We start from the raw sequence: 25,642 nt of genomic DNA on the forward strand, positions 1-25,642 counted from the left end.
GGGCCGCTGCTGGCCTCCCCGGCACGATGGCCTCCATCCGGGCCTCTGGGGGCCATGGCTGCTCTGGAAGCCTCGCCTCTGCTCGCGGCTGAGTTGCCCGTGATCCGCTCCTCCAGGCGCCGGGCCACGGCCCATCCCCCACGCCCTCGACCACGGGCCCAGGAGAGAAGGTGGTGGAGGGGAAAGGAAATAAAGACAGACAATTCCCGAGTCGTACAATCAGCTGTCTCAACTCATTTATGTGTTTTGTTTTAAACCACAGCAGGGACAGGAGACAGAACGGGGAGGACCAGCGTGTCCGGGTGCAGGGGAGGCTGAGGCCACCCTGTCCGTTTGGCACGTGCGCAGGTCAGTGTGGGGCCTTTGCGTCGTGGTCTGCAGGCAGCAGGCGGTCGGCGGTCCGGCCCGGCTCCAGAATCCCTTTTGGCAAGCGTCCCACTCGGCCGCACATGGGTGTCTCACTCCCCGGTGCCAGGCCCCTGCGGGCCAGCAGCCGCGATCACCCCGGCCTGCGTCGTCACAGTCCCACTGGGCTCCTCTACACGCGACCTTTTGACCTCAGGCTCCCCAGTGGAAGAGGCGGCGGAGGCTGTGGAGGCCGCGGTGGCTGGGGCGGGGGCGGTCGTGGAGGCGGCTGCGGGCTCCTCGGGCCCCACCTCGCAAACCCGTGTGACCACCACTGGCGTGGATGAGCTTGCCTGGGCCGCCAGCAGCTGCAGGGGGCTGGTGAGGGCTGGGAGTGGAGGGGAGAGAGGTGCGTGTTGGCAAACGGGGGAGACCAGCACACGTGGAGCCACGGCAGGGCGGCCAGGCTGACCACACGGGCCCTCCCCGCCCCCTCCCTGCAGCTCCACCCCTGCTTCAGTCCCTGCCAGGACTCACTGCCCTTCTCCAACACTTTCCTGATCCCACAGGCACGAGCTCCAGGGTGGGAGCTCTGCCCCCGTGCGGGGCGCCAGCCCGGGCCTGACCAGTGCCCATGCAGACGCACTGCGCCAAGGGGATCGCTGCATCGACCGGACATCCTCAAAAGGTGGGTGCAACGGGCGGAACGAGGCGGTGCAGGGGGGCAGGGCCTCACCGTAAGTGCTGCCAGCCAAGCTGTTGGTGGGGACCGCGTGCTTCCCGTTCTGAGTGACGGCCCGGACTGGAAGGTGGTGCTGCCCGATGGTCACCGGAGCGGCCGGCTGCAGGATGGTGACTGTGTGGCCAGGGACCCCTGGGGCCATCTGACTGGCTACTGTCTGGATGACGCGGCTTGCGGCAGGGATGGTGGCGAATGCGATGGTGGGCTTCTCCTCCAGGCCTGCAGGAATACAGGGTGTGCGAACCCTGCGGCCACCCCGCGCCCGCGCCCACGCCCACACGTGCCTCGGCAGGAAGTCTGTTTACACGGGGAACGGACTGTGGCTTTAAAGCATCGACATCGACACTGGGGAAAATGTTCTCAAAAGAAAAATCCTACTGACGAGATACGTTTGAAACAACAGAAAAACGAGTAACACGGTTTTAGCAAAAGACTGACAGGTCCTGAATTTGAAGCAAGCCAAACGTAAACATAGAAAAAACTGTTATCATCTGGAATGAAAACATTTGCATCCGGAGTCACGGACTTCTTTCCCCAAAATGTCTTTGTCGTTATGACACCTACAGGCGTGGGGGCCACAAGGAGGAGGCCCCGGAGTCAAGCTCCCGCCAGCGTCTTCCACGGCCGGCGTTGCATTTCCAACAAGTACACGGTATCCTTGGGCTCGAGAGGCCTCACGTAGGAATCTGTGGTTGTTCTTCATTTTAAGTGACCTCTAAGGACTCCCTGCTGGGGGCTCCAGAGCAACGATTCCCCCCCCCAACCCCCCACCTGGGACCACAGCCTCAAGCCCCACAACCCAGTGCCGTTTCCTCGAGGACCACATGCACCCGAAGGCGCGACCACTGAGGATGGGGGTTGGCATGGATCTAAAAGGATGCACTCCCCGAGAAGCTCGTGGCAGGAGGTGCGGCAGCAGCTGGAGAGCCATCGGTCCCCAGAGACTGCGTGTGTCCTCAGCATGTGGCCCTGTAGCCTCGTAGCCCAGGCTGATGGACGACCTCCCAGACACCAGCCCAGCCTGGGGACCGTGTGACCGCCTTACCTCTGGCCTCGCTGCCCAGGTCCAGCACGGCCGTGCCCGCCGCTTCGTGGGCGCCTCCTGCCGAGGCCTGGCTGGCGAGGATGTACCCATTGGCAGAGCTGGCAGACGTGGTGACCACCCTGAGCATGGTGACGGGGGGGGCCTGCTGCACCACGTGGATGGCATGGCCAGAGGGCGGCTGCGCCGTCACTATGGACGCCGGCATGTAGGCGACGGGCTTGGCCACCAGGCTGGGAGGTCGGGGAGGCACGGCCATGATCACCGGCTGGGCACTGACGGGAGAGCCTGTGAAGGGGAGGAACGTGGCCGCTGAGCCCGTGCACGTGAGGCTCCCTCCCACCACGTCACACAGAGGCCCCCACATGGCTGCTGAGCCCGTGCACACGAGGCTCCCTCCCACCACGGTTCTGCCACATCACGCAGAGGCCCCCAGACCACTCTTACCGGGTGCGCTCTGGGAATACCGATACTCCGGAACAGACGCCAACTTCGACCCAAAGTCGGGGTCATGTGGAATGGGCGAGCCCTCTCGAGACAGGCACTCTGGGGTCTGCAGGCCACTGGAGCGAGGGGATACAAGCCCAGGGTGGGTGGGCGAGGCCGGAGCGCTCCTATGGAAGCAACGAGAGGAAGGGCCGCGGGGTAAGCACACAGAATGAGGAATGGAGATGGCACCTGAATGTGAACGTTGCTGCATCCGTGTCTCGCACACCACCTGCATCGGCTTTTCCTGACGCTTCTCTGTCCTCACGAGGGGCTTCCCACACCCATGACGACACTGCCTGATGAATGGAACAGCGGCGGGCACTGAGCCCAGTGAATGGGAGAGCGCCACGTTATCTGTGGCTTCCCAGCAAGAGCCACACTTCAGAGCACTCACTTCCTCAAAGGGACCCACCAGCTTCCGCAAGAGTGGCTCAGTGTCCGCGTTAAAATTACAAGCCTTGGCGGGATGGGCATAAAGAACCCACTAGGACCAAGGACACACCTCCAGGCTATTCACCTCTCGGGAAAGGCTGCTCCCTCGGCCGCGGTTCTGCAACAGCGCCCCCATCCGGCTCCTGCCAGTGAGGCTGGCCTGGGACCGGCCACACAGCACGGGGACCCGTGTCCCGCGAGCAGAATCACAGGGTCAATATCAACACAAACCCTCCAAGGCAGGACGACGGGGCTGCCTGGGTGCAGCTGGGGAGATGGCACCTTCACTCTGCATTTATTTGTCACCGTAAATGGCACCCAGGTCTCCCCGGGCACAGACTTGGCACTCTCCCCGCCCCCAGCCCTCAAGGATTCCTACTGCTTTTCCCACCTGCCAGCTGGCTTGCCAGACTCCCACCCAGGCCTGGACCCCATCTGCTCCTTCCCACGCTCCAGCTGGTAGCACCTGGGTCCCCCCCAGTCCCTGAGCCTGTGACAGTCGTCACTCATCTCTAGCAGGACCTTACACTGCACCAAGTGCACCCCACTTTCTGCCCGTCTCCTGCCCAACACAAACACGCCCCCTTCCCTGGGGGCGGGGAGATGCAGCCAGGGGTTGGGGTGATGCTCCCACGAGCGCGGGGGGACCGGGCACAGCCGGCAAGCCCCGGAAGCCGGGAGAGGCCACGCCCGTGGAACTGTGCTCCTGGGGTGCCTGCACACCAGCCCTGGTCACCCTCGCATGGTCTCCCTCCACTTTCCCATTAAGCCACGTGGGGTCTGGAAAATCTGAGCTCCGCTGAAACATCCCGAATCCCAACTTTACCGATGTGACTGTCACCTTTATTCCAATTTCTACTTAGGTTATGGCACTGGCTGCTGACAGCGGACAGGTCAGAGGAGCAGCGAGCTGGCTATGTGCTGACTCTGCCGTGACAGACCTTGCTGGTCCTAAGACAGCCCCGCTCGAGAAAAACAGGTAACAAGTTTAAAGTCCCCAAAATGCTACTGTGACGTGGACGTCTGGGGAAGCCAGCCTCTGAGCGAGGGTCAGGGCAGAGGCTTACCTGGACGACAGTGGCCCAAAGGGGGTGCGGAAGCAGGAGACGCCCCTCTGCCTCCGTTTCCGGAATGCCTGTTCCACGAGCTTCGCTTCTGAGGCAGGGTCTATTCGCCAAAAAGACCCCTTCCCAGGCTCCTCCTGGGAACGAGGGACTTTAATAAAGTAGCGGTTCAAAGAGAGGTTGTGCCGGATTGAATTCTGTGGACAAACAGAGACATTTGCCAGTTAGCACAAGAGAAAACGAACCCTGAATCTGAACGCAACAGACACGAAACCAGAAGTGATGGCACAGCCCAGAGATGATGCCAGCGAGGGCACGCCACAGGCTGGCAAGGTAACTGTGTTTCACTGGCAAGTGCAAAGGCACTGTGGTATTTTTTTTTCTATCACAATTGAGCATAGCATTCTTTCTAGAAAAAGTAAAACAGAAAGACAAGCCATAGTCCGGGAGTCTGCCAAGTCCAGAACCTATACTAAATCAAGTAGCCAAGGGACAATAGCGACTCCGGGAAAACGTCCATAAGCAAGTGTGACACCGCTAAGTTAGGTCTGACGACCCTGGTCCCTGTGTAGCCCAGGACTGTAAGGTGTGGTGAGCGTGAACACATAATAAGGCACACGTACTGACCCTCCCTGTTCTGCACGTTAGAGAGAGGCAAGACTATTTGGACTCACAGGGGCTGTGGCTCATCTGAGATCCACCACAGGTCACCAATGGGGGCATCTCTGTACCACCGGCCGTCTTACAGAACACGCCCGGCCTGTGGGCGCCCTTGCTCCTGGGTGGCAGGCCCAGAAACTGGCTCCTCGGGCTCCAGGCCTCACCTGCCAGCCTTTGTCAGCCGTCCGGTAGTAAGGGTAATGCTTGGTGATGTGGGCGTAGATGCCGCTTAGTGTTAGCTGCCTGTCCTGCGCGGACGAGATGGCCTGCACGATCAGCTGCGCGTAGGAGTACGGCGGCTTCGACTCGTCCTGTGGAGACATGCAACGCGGGGTCAGCTCCCGGGGGCACCCCGCCTGGTCCCTCCTGACAGCGCCCTTCTGACATGGACCAACAGTGACCGCGTGCCCCCCAGCCCCGTCCCAGCGACCGCCGCCTGCTTCACCAACACGCGAGCAGTCAATGGGGCCTGGCTGCGCCTGTCCCCCACGGGGAAGAGTCAGAAATCTCTCCCTTCCTCTACAAGCGGACTTCAGAATGGGTATCGGATGGCAATGAGCCAAGATGCAGTGCTGTAAGGAAAAACTTGCCATTTTCCCGCAGAGACTCATAAAAGGCCTGAAGCCACCCTGTCACCAGCAGACGGGGACGAGGGAAATCGGTAAGGAGGAGAACGGCATCCACGGGGCCTCAAGGCACCACCAGCAAGCGGGCAAACCGGGCCGTCCCGGCAGCGTCCTGTCCCCAGCTGCGGCTCATTTTCACGCCGGCACCGCCCTGTGCCCCACGCCCCACGCCCGGCCGCCGCGCAGCCCCGTGCGCCTGGAGCCCCGAGACCTTGGGGCTGTCCCCTCCGGACGTGTCCGCCTGCTGCTCTGAGGCGGCCTTCGCGGCGAACTCTGCGGCCAGCTGCAGGTCCGAGGTTACGTTCTGGACGAAGCGGTAGCCGGACGAGCCCGCTCCACGTGGACTGGCCGGGCAGGAGTTGGGAACACTGCGGAGACAAGTGACACGTCCTAAGTTTGGGATCCTGAAAAGGAGGATCTGGTGGCGCAGGACCTCAGCACCTATCTGAGTGACACAGGGCGACAGAGAAATCCTGACCCTTTCCTTCTCTACGTTATCAGGACACTGCACCTCCCCTTGGTAAAGGACAGACCACGTGCGACCAGGGACGGTCCGTGTGGCGGCAGTTTGTGCTCACAGCAGGCAGTGGTGGGTCCTGACAGGCGGGTTTCCAGGGCAGCCACCCATCGGCCTCCTGTTCCCACCGCAGACGGCCAGGCTGCCCTGTTCTGCTGCTGCTGTCAGGTGCTCACTGGTCCACACGAGGGCGCTGTGGGCAAAGGCCAGGGAGCCGTGGAATTCAGAGAGGGCGGGAGCACCTCTGGGACCAGCCCTCCCTAGTTCCTCAGGGGCCACGGCCACAGCCACGGCTTCAACCTCTGTGCTGGAACCATCCATGGTCCAAGACCACTCCTGTTTCCAGCGGGTCCCGAGTNCTGGTCTGGCGCTCTCGTTTACCAGGTGAACTTTGGTTATCAAACCACAACATTCTGATTTTGAAAACCAGTTCTGTTCTAAAGTTTTCAGAGGAAACAGATGAAGACACCGAGGGGGTAATGAGCCCAGGTAAGAGGTGCCCCTGCTGGGACCTGCCCGGACAGCAGGCCCCTGGCCTCAGGAGCGCGCCTGCCAGGCCAGCACCCCACCAGGAACCATCCAGAAGGCCCCAGGTGTCCAAACACGTGCCATGTGCTCTGCTCCACTTTCCGGCCCAAGCATCCTGCCCCGCAGTGTCCAGAACCTTCCTCCTCCCCTGGGCCCAACAACCACTGGCTGGCGGATCTGTCTCCCATTGGTAAAGGCAGAAAACAATAACAAAAGCAATTTTTTCTTAACTGAATTTGGAACCAAATACACAAAACCTAAACTTATAATGTGAGTTGGGTGGGGATGTCACTGGTAACATGTCCGCGTGCTTGAAAACAGGCAAAACTTGCACACGGCACGAGGCGGCGGTTCAACGGTCATGTGACCCTGACGTGAGGGGCGCTTCCTGAAGATTCTGCCCTGCGCTGTGCCAAATGGTGCGGCAGCCCAGGAGGCACGGGCGCAGAGGCAGCCCCGTCCCCATATGCTGCACACCCCATGTGGATGGGACTGTAAGCCTTCCTCCAGCCACGAGGGCTGAGACCCAGAGACATGCTTCCCGGACACAGGTCCACACCCGACCAGGTGGCGGGGGGGACCCTAGCCACGTGCTGCGGATGGGGCGCCCTCACCAGTGGAGACGACACACGGTGGCCTGTGGGCTTCAGCACACGGCCACCTGTCCCATGTCACCATTCTGTAAAAGACTACGGAAAACTTGCATCGAACTCTGAGGCAAAACCCAGGGAGAGAAAAGGCTGTCATTTGCCAAAAATGATTTCAAATGAAGTAATACACAGGGTAGTGAAAGCGGCTCACGGAAAGAAGGGGGGCCGCCCCTAGCACTTTCTGTGGTGCCCGGTAGCTGTGCTGGCAGGTACTGGCCGTGACCCCACAGCTGCCCAGCAGGCGCGTCCCAGGCAGACGCGTGTGTGTGCACAGCCCTTCTGGCCTCAGAGTGGCTAGCTTCTCCATGAGCCCCATTCAGCTGTCTCCCGGGGCCAAGAGGGCCGTGCCTGGTACCCGGCCGCCCAGATGTCACATGGCCACGTGAAGGGAAGGCAGAGAGATGTCACGTGAGCTCAGGAAGATCTGAGAGCTGGACAAAACTCAGTTCAAAGAGGGGCCTCAGAGGGGCAGGGGTGAGGGGGGGGCTTGGGGCCGTGGGCTTAAAGCAAGGCTCCCGCTCTGTGGAAACCCACTGAGACATTCAGTGTCCCATACCAGAGCTTCCTACTCCACTGGAAATCTTCCCGACTACTAGCAACATCTGGAAAAGATTCTTCTTCTTTTTTAAAAGTAGGCTCCACGCCCAACATGGGACTTGAACTCATGACCCTGAGATCAAGAGTCGCGTGCTCTATGACTGAGCCAGCCAGGGATCCTGAAAAAAATTCTTAAAGTCTAAACAGCCTTGTGTATCTCCAGAGGGGGTGGGAGAGGAAACGGTGGGGCCCTGCCTGGACACCAGGCTCAAGCAAAGAACTGCTCACCAACCACGCAGGTGCGTGGAAAGCCTGGATCTGAACTCCGTAAAGCAGCAGAGGCCGAGCAGCCATGACCTACCAGATGTCACATGAAATAAGCGTCTGTTCCTCCTGACTCACGATTAAAGGGGGAATCAAAGCTGAACGTGCCTTTTCCTCTGCTGGTCACCAACTCCCCTTTGATGGAAAAGTGCTCCCGAGTTACATTTTTGTTTCAGGCCTGAAAGACTTAATGTGTTGAGTGGCGGGCACTCTGCCCTGGGGCCGCTGTCTCAGCAGAGCAAACCCAGGCTGTCCAGGTGACAGCCTAGGCCCAGACGGGACCTCTGTGACCACACAGGTCACAGTTGGCAATGACACTGCATCCTGTGTTTACAAATATTAGAAAAGAAGAAATAGCCCGATGGGAAAATGCATTTCCAGGTCTGACTGTGATGGTAAGAATTCAAGCTGAGAAAGACCAATCGATGGGAGGCTGGCTCAGGAAGTCTGCACCCGGAAAGACAGAGTGTGGCCTTGACCTTGTCCCCAAGGCACAGACTGCATTTATGAGCTGGTGGGAAGGCTGCTAAGGCAGTTTCGAAGGACAAGGAAGGAAGTTCAGGTAAAGGACCAGGGGTGGGGTGGGGTGGGGAGGAGAAAGCCTTCCAGGAGAGGGGGAGGCGGGAGAGGGGGAGGTGAGAGAGAGAGGTAAGTGCAGGAGGGGAGGCTCCCTGGGCCCAGGGAACAGTAAGGTCATCACGGACCGGCCCACACTGTGCAGTCAGCAGGCAAACAGTGGGTCCAAAAGGGTCAGGGAGCAAGAGGGGCACCAGACTCTTTAACAGAAACACTGAAAGCTAGAAAACGATTTTAAATTCTGAGGGGAAAATGTGTTGCACTAATTCCCCGCACAGTGAAGCCCTTCATCTAGCGTGAATGGAGAAAAATGATTTCCTAAATATACTTGTCCGGTACTCTTTCCCAGGAAGTGACAGGGGACGCTCTCCACTAAAACCAAGGAGCAGGTCGGGAAGACCTGCTGGGCAGAGGGAGTCAAGGTCAAAGGTGCCCCTGGCCGGGTGCGGGCGCAGGGAGCCCAGGCTCCCGGGGAAGCTCTTCCGGCAGGTCCAAGGGCCTCGCTGGCCAGTGCTGGCTGCAGGGACGAGGAACTGGAGCCGGACCGCCCCTCCCCCCCCCAGCCCAGCAGAACTGGCCGAGGCGCAGAGAGGGAATGTGGGCGCCAGAGCCATCAGTGGTGCCCACCAAGCCCACAGCCCAATTTCTAGCTAGGAAGTCAACATGAGACACGCTGGCAGTGGACCACGCAGAGGGAAGCAGACACCAGCAGGGCACCCAGGGCGGGGCTGGACTGTCAGTCACTGCGGGGCCACCACAGTGCCACTACGGCGGGCCAGGGCAGTACTCCTTTCCATCACAGGCTGCGCAGAGCATTTCTGTTCTTACATCAGCTCACATATTCCCTTGATAAAAACCAACTTTTTACAAGTTTAAATGAAATCAATTAGTGCTGGCATCATGCCTGGGCACACCAGCCGAACACGACGTTCAACTGTGGCACACAGTCTGCTGGGCAGATCTGATCTGCTGTGAGCTGCTGTTTCTGACCTGTGAACGTCACTGTGGAGGTGAGGGGCAGACATGCGTCCAGCCCTCCGCACGCCTGGCATGAGCATCCGTAACAGCTGTTTTAATGACTGTTCTTAAAATCTGGTGGCTCGTGACTCTTAAAGAGCCTATTTTATTTCACGTTTTCTTTTAGAGACACAGAGAGAGAGAGGGAGAGAGAGAGAGAATCTTAAGAAGGCTCCACGCTCAGCACGGAGCCTGAGCGGGGAGGCTCGATCTCACAACTTTGGGATCATGGCCTGAACTGAAATTAAGAGTCAGATGCTCAACTGGGGTGCCTGGTTGGCTCAGTCATTAAGTGTCCAACTTTGGTTCAGGTTCATGAGTTTGAGCCCTGCATCAGGCTCTGTGCTGACAGTGTGGAGCCTGCTTGGGATTCCATCTCTCTGCCCCGTCTCTGTCTCCCTCTCTCTCTCCAAAGTGAATAAACATAAAAGAAAAAAAAAAAAAAGTCAGACGATCAACCAACTGAGCTACCCAGGCGCCCCAAAGAGCATATGTTAAAATGACCAAATCTGAGAACTCCATTGCATCAGCATAAGATGGGTAGAAGATTCGGAGCAGCAGCCTTGCTGGGCTGGGCCGACCCTGGCCTGCGGCCTGTGAGACCAGCGCAGCACTGCTCCTGAGGGCAGGGCCCTGGAGACGGCCGGTTGTCGCGGGGCAACTGCGGGCGGTGATGCGGAAAGGCACCCGAGGCCCAGCACGAATGGGGGCAAAGGCCCCGCGTAGGACACTGGGCCGCATGGGGCCTCCCTGGGGAGGACTGGCCACAGCTGTTCCGTGAGGACGTCTGGAGCAGGTGCGCCCAGTGCCCCCGTCCCGGGAACGTCACCGCGGGAAGCTGGTTCCCGGAGGTGTCTGACTGCATAGCGCGTACACAGCATCGCCGTGATCTGAAAGGAATAAAAACAGGGAAGCAAAGTCCACGGAGGCCAGCTGTTGAGACCTGTCTGAACGCCGAATACGACGCTGCGGAACCCTGGGAAGCCGCTTCTGAGGCCTAACTAGTCTCTGCGGTGCGTTTGGCCTCAGTGCACGGTGGGCGAACTGGCCTGGACTTCACCAGGCCTTGCACATCCCAGGGGCGGGCCCGAGGGGCGGGTCCTGAGGACCTAGAGGGGAGGCCTCCCCCACACCCCCTCGGCTCCACCCCTTCCGGCTTCCGGTCCCAGAGTGAGAGGCCTGGGCGGGGCCTGTCACGTGCCCGCGGGAGCAGGAGGGCAACAGGTCGTTTAAGCACACAGCCAAGCAAACGTTAGGCGTGAACCTTCAAAGGGTCCCCTTGAGAACCAGGAAACGGCCACCCTGGGAAAGACCGGAACGTCCTCTCACCTCTCACAACCCAAACCACCCTGGCCCGATTTCGGCAGGAGGGAGGACGTAAAGAACGGGGAGAGCCCACCGTTCCGTGTGGATGAACCAGTTTTCATTTCCCTGCAGTTTTCAGGCAGGGAAAGCTGGGGTGTGACGTCCACAGGTACAGGTGCTCCAAAGGCAGGTGGCCCCCAGGGGAGCAGCGTCCAGCGGCCCAGGAGGAGCACATGCAAAGGCTGCAGGCAACATGCGGCGACAAGCCGTGACCGTGATGCAGGGAACGTCACCCCAGGGCAGGGCCCGAGTCTGCCCTTCTCCTGGGTTGAGAGCAGCAGGGCTCCACCAGCAAGGAGGCGGAACGGCGAGTGAAGACCACGGTTCAAGGCGGTTTCGAAGCCTGTGGCCAGGACTCTGCCTGACTTAACACAAATCACCGCTCTGGGGTTAGGTCTCTACCTTGAACAAGTTCAAGAAGCGCCTTCTTAAAGGAATAGCGTCTGAGGTCTGGCTCGCAGGGAGGACCAGCCCCTCTCCTCCCGCGCTGTCTTTTCTCTGGCTTCTAATCGGAGCTTTCCCTAAAAGTCAACTCCCAGAGCGTTTTTTATAGATTGGCCTCTTGCTTTATAAAACCCAGAAAATGATTAACCAACTTCTTCCTGACAACACCACTTCTTTGCAAAGCAGAAAGAAAAGTCAACAAAATGCTGAAGACAGCAGAATTTATTTCAAAGAGCTTCATTCATTTTCTGGGTGGAGTACATCAGCGCAAAAAAAAAAAAAAAAGCAACCACCACCCCACATGCAACACAAACAAACGCCCAAAAACAAAGCAAAATCCAACCACAGGCGCACCACACCCCTAGCCAGCAGGGGGGTGGGACTCAGAAAAAGGGCAAACAGAAAGGAAGGCGGGCGGGGTCCAGAGGGAGGGGTGGGGGCTGTTTATTATCAGAATCCAGAATGTTCCTACAGGGACCGCCACTCGGAAAACCCTGGAGGGGACGGGGCTCTGGCTGGGCAGGGTGCTGGAGAAACCAACCGGGTCCACGGAGGAGAGAAACCCAAAGAGAGGCCCCCAGGCGGCCGTGTGGGCGGGGACACAGGCACACCAGCCAATGGCACGGGCTGGGACACAAGCACACCGGCCAATGGCGCCCGCCCGGACTCAGGCACACCAAACTAGGAGAAAAGGAGTTTCCTCCCAATGCGCTGTCGGAAGGGCCTGGGGGCCATGACAGCCGGGCACGCAGGGCCCCGGGGCGCCAGCCTGCAGCCCTCCTCCCCTCCCCTGCAGTTGCAGGGAGGGGGTGTCCCAGGGAGGAGACAAAGGGTGGTGGTGTTTGTAAACACCAGGCTCCACCCCTGCGCTGGCCCGAAGACTAACAGGATCTTGGCAAGCAAAACCACAAGGGCCCCCGAGGTTTCTAAACACTTGGATTCCTCAGCATGAAGATAAAGGGATATAAACAGAAATCCTCTCTGCCATACTTTAAAGGCCAAAACCGGAGAGGGCCAGTCCCAGAGTGCCTACTTTCTTGCCCCAATATTCTGCCGCATGAAAAAGAGAAGCAAGTCCCTCGCGGGGGTGGGGACGCGGCCTTGAGGTCCCAGCCCAGGACTGGCCCCTCACAAGCCTGCCCAAGGCCTCTCTTCACTGCTGAGGGAGCCACCGCCCCCCTTCCACGCAGGGCAGCATGCAGGGGCCGCAGGCGGTTGGTGCGCAGGGGTTGACGCACAGGGGCCGCAGAGGGTCAGTGCTCAGGGGGTGAGTGCGCAGGGGCCAGAACCCGACTGCTATACTAGGGCGTCTATTTTCTGACGGCCCCCAGGTACAGGCCAGCACATTCCTCTTCCTTAGAAAGTGTCCATTTGGCTGGATTATAAACTGATCATTAAAGACCCCATGCCTGCCACCTGGTCTGGCTTTGCCGGACGTTGAAGGCACCCCACAGCCCACCTGCACCGTGCAGGGCCAGCCCTCAGCCGCTGGCAGCACGGGCGTGAACCACGCTCAGCCACCGTGCCCGCCGCTGCGCCAGGGAGCACCTTACGAGCCACCTCTCGGCACCAGTGTCACGGAGATGTGATTCATGCGTCTGGAGGGTACAACTCAGTGGTTTCAGGGCGTTCACACACTTGTGCAACCCTCAAGGCTCTGATTCCAAAGCATTTTCATCACCCCAGGAAGGACCCCCGTAATAGCTGGCAGGCTCCCGGGGGGCCCTGGTGCCCAGTACCCCCTCGCTTTCTCTAGATTTGCCTGTTCCAGACAGTTGCTGTCAGTGTTGCACTTCATTCCTTGTTTACAGCCAAGAGGCATTCCGCAGTAAGGATGTCCTACATTTTACTTATCTGTTCCTTAGCTGATGGACGTTTGAGTTGTTTTCCCATCGGGGCTATTCTGACTCATGTTCCCCTGAGCCCTTGGGTGCAAGTATTTGCCCGGACCTCACACTGCCACGAGACCCAGTATTTGCTGGGTCTCGTGGCACGTCGTGAGAGAGGGAGAGCCAGACTGTCTCCCAAAGTGGCTACGTCACTTTGCGCCATGTCATTTTTCTTATCTAAGTATGAAGTACACACATAAGTGCGTGCAGGGACACTTTCATAGTGTGAGAGCATAAAACTAATGTTCTAGGGGCGACTGGGTGGCTCAGGTCATGATCTTACGGTTCATGAGTTTGAGCCTCAGGTCGGTCTCTCTGCTGTCAGAGCAGAGCCTGCTTTGGATCTTCCGTGCCCTCTCTCTGCTCTTCCCCTGTTGGCTCTCTCACTTTGTCTCCTTCTCCCGGCCCCTCCCCTGCTCGTATCCTCTCCCTCTTTCTCAAAAAACAAAAAAAAAAAAACAAAAAAAACCCCAAAAAACAAAAAATACAAAACTTAAAAAGCCCCTCATGTTCTAGGTCGAATTCAAGTTAGCCATTCGATAGAATAATGAGATCACACGCTCAGTTTTGGGTTTTAGAACAGAGCCATTCTAGAAAGCTGGAAGGAGCTGAAGAAAAGGCAGCCTCCTTGAAGAGCCGGAGTGGTCGAGATGCGGCAGGCATGGAGGGCTCTAAACCCAGGATCTGACACACACTCAGTTTTCCTGCGCTGCAGAGCCCGGCCTCAGTCACCCCTGCTTCTCCCGCTGACCAGACACACAGCTGGAAGCAGAATTCACATCCCAGACGTGGGTTTTAGGCCAGGCCACGTTCAATGCCGTCCCCACCGCCCTCTCCGCAGAGAAAGACATACCTATTCACTGGCTCCGCAGGACATGGACTCAAAGCCAACTCAGTGCAAACGGTTCCCAACTTGTAACCAGCGGGTCCCCGCAGGAAGGCAAAAGGCACAAGTGATGCATGATTCTTACAAAGAGACTGAGCGACACACGGCTCCTGAACACGGGCCCGCTGCAGCGTGGCTGCGTGGTGAGGGAGGCTGCAGGGACAGCAAAGCTCCTGCCCGTGCCGCAGCGGTTTTCAAAGTGTGGCTCAGAGGCACTCCCGGGAACCTGGGGCCCTAGCAGAATGTGTGTGAGAGCAAAGGCATCTTCAGAGTAAGGCTAAGCCTCCGCCTGCCTTTTCCAGGGCTGACACGGTCACTGAGGCTGCAGCCACCAAGGAAGGTGCTGGAGCCGAGGCACCAGCACCAGGGGTATGGGGTCACTGGACCTCAGGGCCACATACACAGTGAAGAAAAAAAGGAAGCAAGTTTCACTGAAAACCTCGCTAATGAAGCAGCAAACTGCTCCAGCCGGTGCCAAATGCTGACCCTCTGACACATCTTTCTCTGCGCTTCATGACAATGCAGGCAGAGGGCGGGACAAGCGGCACACAGAGCCAAGCCCCCCGCCCATGTGATCTCCTGAGACCTTCCCCCAAGAGCCCTCTGTGCACCACGCCAAGGATGAGAATCCTAAAACTTCAGAAATGGAGTTCAGAAAAACTGAAAAAAAGTTCAGTGCTGCCCGGAGCCTGCCTGACTCGTGGGGCCCTGACGCTCCACGTTATAAGAGAATTCTCCAGAGGTTTTCTCTTGGATGCACCTAAAACAGTTTCAAACTTTCCATCCATGTGCCATTTTCCAGAGTGACACGGGGTGTCCAGAGGGCCTGGACCTTCTGTGTCACCTTCCTCTTTCTCAGATGGCACCGGGACCCAATTCTGTGGAGGGCCCGCAGATAGGCCAGGGCAGGCCGCTTACCTGATGGTGCCGGTCGGGGAGGGGACGGGGCTGACTAGGCTGCGGAGATCCGGCTCCGGAATGTGAATCTTCAAGGGGGAGATCTGTGGGTAGAGGGGCCGGAGGGGAGACGCCGGGGCCTCCTCCTGACGGTACAGCGACGTGAACTGGATCTTGATGGCCGTGCTGGGGAATCGAAGAGTGCACCTGCGAGGAAAGGGAGAGCACAGGTCAGCACGGGCGAAATGTGGAGGAAGGCCGAGGGTTGGGAGCAGAAGGTTCTAGATCACCAAGTAATGGAACCTCCGCCTTCAGTCCCTCTGCAGTTCCCAGAGCGAACCAGAAATCCTCTCTCTGATGCTGTCACTGGGATGCTTGTGGATAGTGATACGGGCTCTCCTTTCCCTGCACGTGTGAAGGGAGACGCACAGACCCAGACGGACCCCAGCGGAGGCTCAGACACACAGAGCCACCTCCCGTCCCCTGGGGTGGCTGCAGGGGACCTGAGGGGGGTTCACCGTCACAGAGAACGCTGGTCGGGACAGATGCTGGGATCACCGTTCCTGCGGAGAGTTTGCAGACAGACACCCGTGGTGCAGCTGCGAGATGCTATGGAGCGTGACAGAAGCGGTGGGGCTTCGACTGGGGCGGCAGGACCCTTGTGGAGAAACAGGACCATGGGCTGGACTTAGGGACCGGCTGCACGATCGGCTCTGGGCCCTGGATTTTCTATAGGCAGGCGACCACATGCAAACAAACCCAGCTTTGCACATCCAAGTCCCACCCCGTGCACGCGTGTATGTGTGTGTGTGCGTGTGTGCGTGCGTGTGTGTGTCACCTCCCTCCAAGAAACGTCTGCCTGTAAAAGCCGGACATTGTTTCTCCAGCGCGCCCTCTGACTTCTAAAGGGACAGGCCCTCAACAGGCTGGAAATGCAGGACTGGGTCACGCACACAAACGGGAGCCCAAATGAAAGGAGCTGCCCACGAGGCCAGTGACAGTCTCGCCCGTGGCAACTGCTTAGAAAAGGCTCTTTGTGAAAAATGGGGGGTACAGTGGGGGGGGCGCTGGAGATGGTGCGTGTAAACTCCTGCCTCCAATGCATTTATCAGAGTTTCAGAAAGGGGCTCCAATTATGCCATGCGATGCGCAGCTTGGGTGCGTGTCCAGGTCCCCCCGTGGCGCAACCCTGAGGAGCCACTGCCGGCAGGCCACTGGCCCCCTCCTGCCACTGGATCCCTCGGACTCCCACGGACATGGCAAAGACCCCTTTCATTTGACTTCCCTTTTCCTCTCAGTAAAATAGTTTTTAAAAAACAAGATTAAAGGACAGGTCAAAATCAGCTCTAAGACCCCGCCAGACAGTGCATGGGTGCTTGCACCCACGGGGTTCCCCTGGGCCTTCTAGCGGGGAACCCCCTTCTCGTGAAATGACTCGGCGACACGGTCGGCATTTGTTCTAGCAGCCACGCTGTCTGCACCTCACAGACAAAGTCAGTAACTCAAACCGGCTCGACAGGCCAGTACTGATCCTTCTAGATCCCTGGGCGCCAGGGCCGGGTCTCAACAAAGGGGGGCCTGCAGCCAGCGGCACTCAGGATCCTGAGCCGTGGGCACCACATTCGTGTTTCCAGACCTAAGAGCAGAACAGAGGGGCTTCTGACACTGCTTCCTGACGTGGTGCCGATCCTGGGGGACGTGGTCTGGACGCCAGCACACCGGGTGGGGGCGGGGGGGCAGGTGTCTGTCCTTGTCGTGTTGAGGTCGCCCCCATGGTTCTGCCAGAGACCACCGCGGCCATCTGGAAATATTCTGGAATTTTCTTCTTGGAAGCCACGGTTTGAAATGCTGAGGTCACTTCCACTTTCCTTCTTCCCACAGCCCAACAGAAGTTTCCTTCATCGATTGGTATCTTGGCGAGAAAGTTACAGCACATGTTTTCCTAGGATGCTGAGGCCTCTGGTCTCTCTAGACGTNCACATCCGTCCCAGCTCATGTCTGAGGGTGGCCACCGTCCCCGAAACAGGAATCAGGAATCCAGCTGAGGCATCCACACACGCGCACAGCCCTGTTCTCAGTGTGACATGGAAGCGACAGAGAGGAGTGGTTACACATGGGCTCTCTGTCCTCTCGCATCTCTTCCTTCAGCAGCTGCTTGTCCTCACAGCCAGCGGCTCTGACCACCTGCCAGCAGGGTGTGCAGATGGAGGGGGTGCCCCGCACCACACCAGCCCCGTGCTGATGGGTGAGAGCATACTGCAGGCAGCCAGAGGGAGGGTGTGGCTTTGGCCCATGACAGATGTCACAAGGCAGAAGGGAATGACAGAAAACAGGGTTCCAGGTGAGCACAAGAGCTGGCACGGGACCCCTGGACCGAGGACAGGAAAGCCAGGCTCCGGGCGGGTGGGTCTGGGCCGGGGCTGCATCACCGCAGGACCAGAGGGCGAGTCTCAGCAGGTGACCGAGGGGCCCAGGGAGGGCACCGCTTCCGGTCCCCAGTGCAGGAGAGGTGTCGGGTGTGGGCTGACACACACGGGGCCAATGTGAAGGAAGAAGTGTGACTTAGGACTAGCCTCACCTCTAGCGAGCTCCATGCCCTGACCGCTACGGGTCCGTGTTCTTGGCTAACAAAAGGGGACACTTTGAACAGAAGAGATGATCTCTTAGGCACTTTCCAGGTCAAAAACCAAAGATTCCAGAAGATACACGCACATGGGTGGACTTTTCAGTAAAACAAAACACAACGTTTCGTAGGTCAGGGATTTGGGTCAGCAAATCTGCAGCAAAATCGAACAGCGTCCAGAACTGACTCAAGCAGGACAATTTCCTACTGGAGGAGTCGTCTCCAACTCAGGTTTAACAATAAACTTTCGTACTATTTGCTGTAACGGCTGCTTCCAAAGCAGCTCCTGACTCACTCTTCCAGAAACTATCCTGAGGCAGACGGCATCCTACCTGGGAGGAGGGGAAATGGCAGGAAGACACCTCCCCAGGGCGCTCAGGGCTCACCGATTACTTCTCGGCCTGTAATACTTTCATTCTGGGTTAGGGCCCTGGGTGGAGTTTTAATGAGCATGTTTTGCAATTAAAGCTATTCTCTTGGAGCTGCTTCCCCTCTATCTCACTCCAACCACACGCTGCGCACCTGCCTTCAGCGCCAGGACTCCCGGCCAAGCGTGCATGTGTTAGAACTCACGAGAAGTCACTGCCCGGGCCTGCAGGCAACTGCCCTCCTGGGAGGGACAGCCCGTCAGGTCTGCTCGGAGCGTCTTTGTCCTAAGGGACAGACACAAAGTGGATGGGCGGTGGCCTAGGGCTGGGGACGAGGGGGTACCGGCCAGCCCTAGTTGCTGGGGAACCGGTGATGCAAACCTCCTAAAACTGATCACTGCGGGAGCTGCACACCGAACTGAAAAGCGATGAAGTGGACGAGGTAAGTGGGTTAGTTGCATGCTGTGTGAATTGTATCTCATTCAAGCTCTTCTGAACAAATGTTCTTGCCCTTGAGCTCCCACGCTCGGGGTCTGCCCCAGGCTTGCAAAGGTCCTGGGGCCATCTGGAAGCCAAAGGCCCCTGGTCGGTGCCTTGGTTCCCTGTGAAGTGGTCCTATTCAGCATCAGGTCAAAGATCACAGCGCAGAAGTCTGGCCCTGGCAGTGCTCAAGTTTGAAGGAGCTACTGATCCAGGGGGAGGGGCCTGGGACAGTGACTTCTCCTCACTTCCGCCAGGGCCTTAAGTGGGAACCCCACCACCTGTCTACCAGCCTGGAAACTGTTGCAGATAGAAACGGCTCATCTAAACCTCACCGATACAAACACAAGTACCGTGACTTCGTTCTAGACACAAGAAATAAACAGAAAGAGAAGGAAGTACAGGTGAAAGCTTCCAAAAAAGGTGGTTTTTTTTTTTTTTTTTTTTTTAAGGTAATAGAGAATTCCTCTCCAGAGCTGTCACTGCCCCTACCTCCCGGCCTGCCTCTCGCTCCGCCGTGTCTCCTCAGAGTGGGCGACCCACAGAGACGCACCTGAGCAGAGAGTGACACTCCACACTGCAAACAGACGACTGAAGTTCCGCACGCCGACCCGGGTGCCCCCCAGCCTTCCCCCCACGCCCCAGCGGACGGCAGCCAGGGACGAAGCAGGCAGATCAGGCGTTTGTGGCCCTCGTGAAGCCCAGCGGACAAGGGACCTACCTATCAGTCGGCCACCCCTGCACATGTGGCAGCAGTCAGTGCAAGGACCTCACTCTTAAACGTGGACAGGAAAGAACAGACATCTGGAAGCAACTCCAGCAGGAAGCCAGGGACCAAACAATTTGGAGAGGGCGGAACTCAGAGGAAACAGGTAACTCGGGAGCTGAAGAGACGGCAGACCACCTGTGTCTCCCAGTGGCCGCCTGAGAACCGAGGGCCCCAGAAGGCATCTCTTAGACAGTTAGACGTACACAGAAAAGAAATCTTGAAAAGGAAGTCTGGATGAGATGGGAAAACATCTCCTGAAAAGACAAAGGAAACTTTGGTGGCTCAGGCCAGGAGGTCCGCATCTGGACGAGAGTCACTCCACAGAGGAGCCCTTCCCAGGAAGCTCTGGGGAGGAAGGTTCGGGATCCCACAGCACAGACCGTGGGAACCACACCGCGCTTCCCGGCCACTGCAGAAACCAGAGCCTGCTGCAGGCGGCTGGGGCCGTCCCCAAGTTCAACTCAGGACACAGGCGCTGCTCCACCGATAGGAGGGGAGGACGCGCACGTTACAGGCCAGAGTCTGCGTGCCTTCCCCTGTGGCCCCGGACAGCAGGCCCTGTGTGACGGAGCCTGCTGCCGCGATCGGACCCGAGGGGATGCCCACATACAGGCCGCAGCACCGGGAAGGGCCCAGCCTTTGTCATCGGGCTTGGATGGGAAGCAGGCTGGCCAGGCCACGGCGTCGGGGGGGGCCTCAGAGCTGAGTGGGTGGTGAGGGCCCACGCCAGATGGCAGTAACTGAAAGCCCAGTTTCCAGAACGGAACCTGCCCCCGGGGACCCCCGCTGTGGCTCCTGAACATGGACATGACACTGAGCAGCAGAGGGGCTACCAAACTTCCGTGGAAACTCCGCAGCCCCACAGACCACAAACCTGGCCCGTGAGGTGTGGCCTTCATGCCCCGACCTGCACCGGGGGGACAGGCCGCTAGGCAGCACATCATCTCCAGGGCGCACTGCAGATGAGGCCAGGGAGGCTGGGAGGCAGGGATCCTTCCAGAATGCAGACAAAGGGGCAGGCTCTGTGGGGGACAGGCCCGGAGAACATCTGTGACCAGTGGGTGTGCTTCCTGCTCTTCTCTTTACCGAATGAGAGCCGGAGTCACCTGCCCCCACTTCTACTGGGCGCAGCTTTCAGAGGGACCACCTGCTGTGTCCTGACCAAGGGATGTGCTCATCACCAGAGACCCTGGATGTGATGGGCTGCAGTCACCGAGTGGGACCTGGGGCTGCTCCTCTGATGACGCGGATGAGTGTTGTTATGTCGGAAGAAGGGACACAAATACATGGGTGCTCAAAAGGCAGACTATGACAGAGACAGCTGGTGCCCTGGACACACATCTCTGCCTCTCCTGCCACTAAGAGACTGCTGGTTGGGGGACGTGAATAGTTATGCCCTTAAGAAAAACAGCGTGTTGGGAGCACATAGGGGGGCTCTGTCGGTTGAGTGCCCCACTTCAGCTCAGGTCATGATCTTGCAGTTCATGGGTTTGAGCCCTGCATTGGGTTCTGTGCTGATAGCTCGGAGCCTGGAACCTCCTTCAGATTCTGTGTCTCCCTCTCCCTGGCCCTCCCCTGCTTGTGCTCTGTCTCAAAAATAAAATCATTTTTAAAAAATTTAAAAATATATAAAAAAAAAGAAAAACAGTGTCTTCACTTCTTCCCTTCCCTACAGGCAGAATGCAGGTGTGATGGCAGGAGCTGCAGCAGCCATAGTGGGCCATAAAAGGGACACCAGGTAACAGAACAATGTAACAGAAGACAGTGGTTTGCTGTATCAGCTTATATATACTAAGACTATTACGTGCAAAAACAAAAACAAAAAAAACCCAGCTTCACCTTTTTTTTAATGTTTATTTTACAGAGAGACAGAAAAAGAGCATGAGCAGGGGAGGGGGAGAGAGAGAGGGAGACACAGAATATGAAGCAGTTTCCAGGCTCTGAGCTGTCAGCACAGAGCCTAATGCACGGCTTGAACCCATGAGCCCAGACAGAGATGATGACCTGAGCTGAAGTCAGATGCTTAACCAACTGGGCCACCCAGGTGCCCCAGCTTCACCGTGGTTTTTTGACCTTGGTTACAAAAACCAAAACTATATCTGACTCTAAACATTGAGCAAACTGCTGTGTACTCATGGACAGACATTATGCAGCCATTTAAAAGGACACTTTCATCACTGCGCACCGCTGGGCAAATCTCGACCACATCGGCCGATTCTCCCCATCAAGGAGAATGGGGTACCTATAGAAAGTACTTCATTGGCTTCTGTGGAGTATAAACAGAACAGTCCAAGCAAAGTGACTTGAAGCAGGGCCTCTGGACACACTCAGTGCTCACTAAGCACTGGCCCACAGACAGTTGTGAGGTGCGGAGATGAGTCAAAGTGCAGAGGGGTGGCGAGAGGTATGGGCTCTGCAATCAGACAGGCCTGGTTTGGGAACGGGCTGTGGGGACAGCGTGGGGGACCTAGGGAGTCCCTGAGCAGCAGGGGCCCAGACGTAGTAATGACCAGGAGCGCTGGGCCCGGCACACGGCCAGCTGCGTGGCGTGCGGGGGGTGTTGTCTGAACAGAGGGGAAAGAGGGGTGAAAGCAGACCTGGGTGGGAGCAGCCTTCTGGGCCCCCCTCCATTTTCAAATTTTCTGTCAGTGTCATTACCGTGTCCTTTCAGAAATGAAATGTTCAAGAATTGGGGGTAGGGGGAAGCTAACACTTGATAACGAGTCCTTGGGGTTTGCCAGGTGGGATGGGTCTTCCAGAAACTTTACGTAGGACTGACCCTGGCCCAGTTCTGCCGTGAGGTCTGATTCCGGCGTGGGGGGTGGGAGGTGGACACAAGGCCAGGCCTCTAGGTCTGAAGGGGAGGCTGGGAGGCCAGCTGAACGTGGCTCCACAGACAGCCCGCCCTTCCCACCCTGCCCCAGCGCGCGGTGCCGGCAGATGGCAGATGCGATGAGACTACTCTCATGGGGTGGCCGCGCCCACAGCGGTCCCCACACGCCTCGGGGACTCTGTGGTGACAGCGCCAGAGCCGGGAGCTCTACGCATGTGAGACTGTGGGAGAGGGGCGCCTGGGTGGCTTAGTCGGTTAAGTGTCCGACTTTCGCTTGGGTCATGATCTCGCGGTTCGTGGGTTCGAGCCCCGCGTCGGGCTCTGTGCTGACTGCCAGCTCAGAGCCTGGAGCCTATTTCAGAGTCTGTATCTCCCTCTCTCTCTGACCCTCCCCTGTTCATGCTGTGTCTCTCTCTCTCTCCTAGAAATAAAAAAAAATAAAAAAAAAAGAGGCTGTGGGAGAAAAATAAGCCTGTCCAGGATATTTCGAAACTCTTCTACATATAAAATCCCCAAATCAAAGGATTCTGGCAATCTTATTTTTTTTAACCTAAAACATCTATTTTTTGCTAAAAACTTAACACATGTTGCTGGAACACCTGAAGTGCAGAAGGAAGGCCGTGGGACACCCGTGGCTAAGCTAGGGCTGTCGGGGGGTGGGTGCAGATCCCAGGTGGGTGGGCAGGGCACGACCCACAGGGCTGGCATGGACCCGGGAGAGCACAGGGCAGCCGACAGCCGCGGCCTCGCGGGTTGCTGACAAGGCGCAGGCTCTCTGAGGTCCTCACCAAACTCCCAGCCCAGCCTCCTCCACCTGCCTCTGTCCCTCTTGCTCGAACCAAGGCTGCAATCTCCACTACTGGCCAGCTGGCCCCACCCGTGAAGGGGCCCCTCGGCCTTGCCTTCCTGGGTGGCCCGGCCACACGGCTGTGCCCTGCTGGTTACCAGGTGGGCTCTGATCTGCGGCCTCACAGTAGCAATGGGGGCACGGGAATGAAATATGGCAGAGTAAGTAATTCTTGTTCAGGAGGAATTCGCTTCCTTCATTTTATGTTTCCCCATGTCTCTTTTTTTAATAAAGAGAATATATATATATTTTTTTCCATTTTCTTATGTTTTATTTATTTTTCAGAGAGAGAGAGAGAGTGTGAGCACGGGAGGGGCGGGGGGGGGGGGGGGGGGGGGGGGAGANAAACTCTGAGCTGTCAGTACAGAGCCTGACACGGGGCTCAAACCCACGAAATGTGAGATCATGACCTGAGCCGAAGTCGGGTGCTTAATCGACTGAGCCACCAGGCTCAGTCCGCCTGGGAATATATTTTTATAAGCAGGTCAAAAAAACCTACTTTTATAGGAGAAAAAAAAAAGGCAGCAGGACATTTAAGGCCCTGTGGTAAATGAAAACCACAGCAAAGAGTGCAGCTGAAGGCCGGGTCAGAGCCAGTGCTCCTGGCACGATGGCGGGGGTCAGCCCCATGGGAGGAGCCCCATGTAAGGAGCCCCTGTGTGAGGGGAGAGGAGGTGGGAGACCCCTGAACTAGACGGAAGCCCCTGGAGGCCCGCCCTCGCCTCGCTCGTCCCACCGCGTGGGGCGCATGGCAGTCCCGGGCACCCCCTGCAGGATGTGGCCAGGGAGGGCCTGCCTGCACCCTCGTTCCTGGGGACGACACCCCGCTCCTGGGAGACCCCCATCCCCCCCACATCCGGCTTTAGGGATTCGGGACACTCAGGATTCCTGCTCACTTCTACCGTGGGACCTGAGAGTGGGTGGTCATTTCTACAGTATTGATTTGTGTCACTGCGCCGAGGCTGACTGCGAGTCACCTGGTGGGGGCGGCCCGAATCTGCGCTCATGGTAGGCGCTCCCTGGGAAGCCCTGTTCTCAGGCCTCTTTGGAACACTACCTGAGACCCCTGGTAAGCGCAAGGTGGAGGGCCAGGTGCATCTGCTCTGCCCGCGGCCCCAGGAGGGAGCCAACGAAATGACCCCCCACCTCCATCTGCACTGAGGTCCCCCCCCTCGTGGCTGCTTCCATCTCGCCATAACAGAGGGGCCTTACACACAGAGTGGCCGGCAGCGCGGGGTCAGGGTCCCTGGGGGAGGACCCGGGCATCTTCTCAGGGGCATTCTTATCCCTTTGCGGGGATGTGTGGGATTTAAAACAAATCAGAAAAATCACTGTTAAGGCGGGCTCCCCAGCTTTATAGTTTGGAAAATCAGTGGGGCAGAAAGTCCAGTTTATCTGAAAAAGCAAATTCCTTCCAGACTTGCCTACAAATCACAACGACCCTCCAGCTGGGTGAACAGAGAAGCCGCAAAGGTCAGAGCTACCACCTTGAATGTCTGGCTTCCTCAAGGTCGTTGCCAGACCAAAGAAAGAGGTCCTGGAGGAGCGTCCTGTGCCGCGGACCACAGGACTGGACCATCTGCACACACGGCAGTCAGGGACCAGCCCCGCGGCCGACGCGGGACACAGCGCGGCCGTGAGCACAAGCAGTGAGTTCTCACTCCCTCCCCTCTATGCTGATCTAAAGAAACTTCTGCAGAAAGTCCGGGTGGCTTGTCCTATGGGTCCGACAACGCAGCCCCAGTCCTGTGCATCACCACTGTCTCCCGGGGGCCTATGTTCTTCTAGATTCCGGGCCCTCGGTCCCCGCGCCCGTTCGGGCTACTCCCCACCCTGCAAGCTCCTGCGCACACAGGCCGCCCTCCCGCACACACACAGCACACGCGTATCAGAGCACGCAGCAAGCTCACCACGATGTAGTTCTGGGACCAGGAGCCATCGGGGGTAAAGGCGTGCAAACCAGCAAACGGTGACGACACAGGAGGAGAGAATGCTCACAGGGCGCATGGAGGCGATGGCTTCATCTCAGCCTCGGGGCATTGCCAAACCCCAGGGGAGGATGAGTTTTCTGGTCCTAGAGGAGCCTCTCGAGGACAGGGACAACATGCCTTCACTGTGCGTAGTGGGGTCAACCGGCCGAAGACTCAGAGAGGGCTCGGGGGGTGCGGGGAGTGGGTAGAGCCACACAGTCTCTGTATTGACCACAGACGCACGTCTGCGGCCCTCCACGCACAGCGCCTCTCTGCTGCTGGAGCACAGGGCCCTTCCGCGTGAAAGCCAAGACCACCGGAGGGCCGGGAAAACACCCGAAGTCACCACAAAGTAAGTAATGATCACGCTGAGGCTGTGCAATTCTTTGCAGAGAGCGCTGGGAGTGCACATCCTCAGTTCATGGACCCTACCCCACAGGGGATGATGTCAAGGGGACCAGTCGGGCAGGACGCCACGCCAGAGGAGGGACGCTCCGTGTGAGAATAATCTGCGAAGTCAAAGGTCTTTTGCCTAAGCCTTAATCCGCATGAAATTCCCTAATAACAGTAACGGCTCCAACAGCGTGCCCAGTCACAGGGCAGGAAGGCTCCAGGTATGTTAACCAGCCCAAACACCCTGCTTTTCTGGACACCTTAATTTTATTTAAGTGTGTGTGTTTTGAGAATATTACAGAAAAAGCTGCGTGTTATCATGCCCCCAC

At 57.9% G+C, this 25,642-nt stretch overlaps 1 protein-coding gene across 1 annotated transcript in view; it reads right to left on the reverse strand.

Annotated features, from left to right (window-relative positions):
• Positions 1-214: 214 nt before the first annotated feature.
• Positions 215-25,642, reverse strand: part of FOXK1 (forkhead box K1) — an 81,635-nt gene continuing 56,207 nt past the window's right edge. The window contains exons 4-11 of the mRNA XM_077758843.1: positions 15,052-15,237; positions 5,612-5,768; positions 4,939-5,085; positions 4,118-4,311; positions 2,577-2,743; positions 2,133-2,417; positions 1,082-1,306; positions 215-733 (exon numbers count right to left, since the gene is read on the reverse strand). Of these exons, the coding sequence (XP_077614969.1) occupies positions 459-733; positions 1,082-1,306; positions 2,133-2,417; positions 2,577-2,743; positions 4,118-4,311; positions 4,939-5,085; positions 5,612-5,768; positions 15,052-15,237 (1,636 nt within the window). The 3' untranslated portion in view covers positions 215-458. The remainder of the gene's footprint in view (positions 734-1,081; positions 1,307-2,132; positions 2,418-2,576; positions 2,744-4,117; positions 4,312-4,938; positions 5,086-5,611; positions 5,769-15,051; positions 15,238-25,642) is intronic.

This window comes from Crocuta crocuta, unplaced genomic scaffold, assembly GCF_008692635.1.
Source record: "Crocuta crocuta isolate KB4526 unplaced genomic scaffold, BGI_CrCroc_1.0 scaffold273, whole genome shotgun sequence".
In the NCBI taxonomy this organism is placed as follows: Eukaryota; Metazoa; Chordata; class Mammalia; order Carnivora; family Hyaenidae; genus Crocuta; species Crocuta crocuta.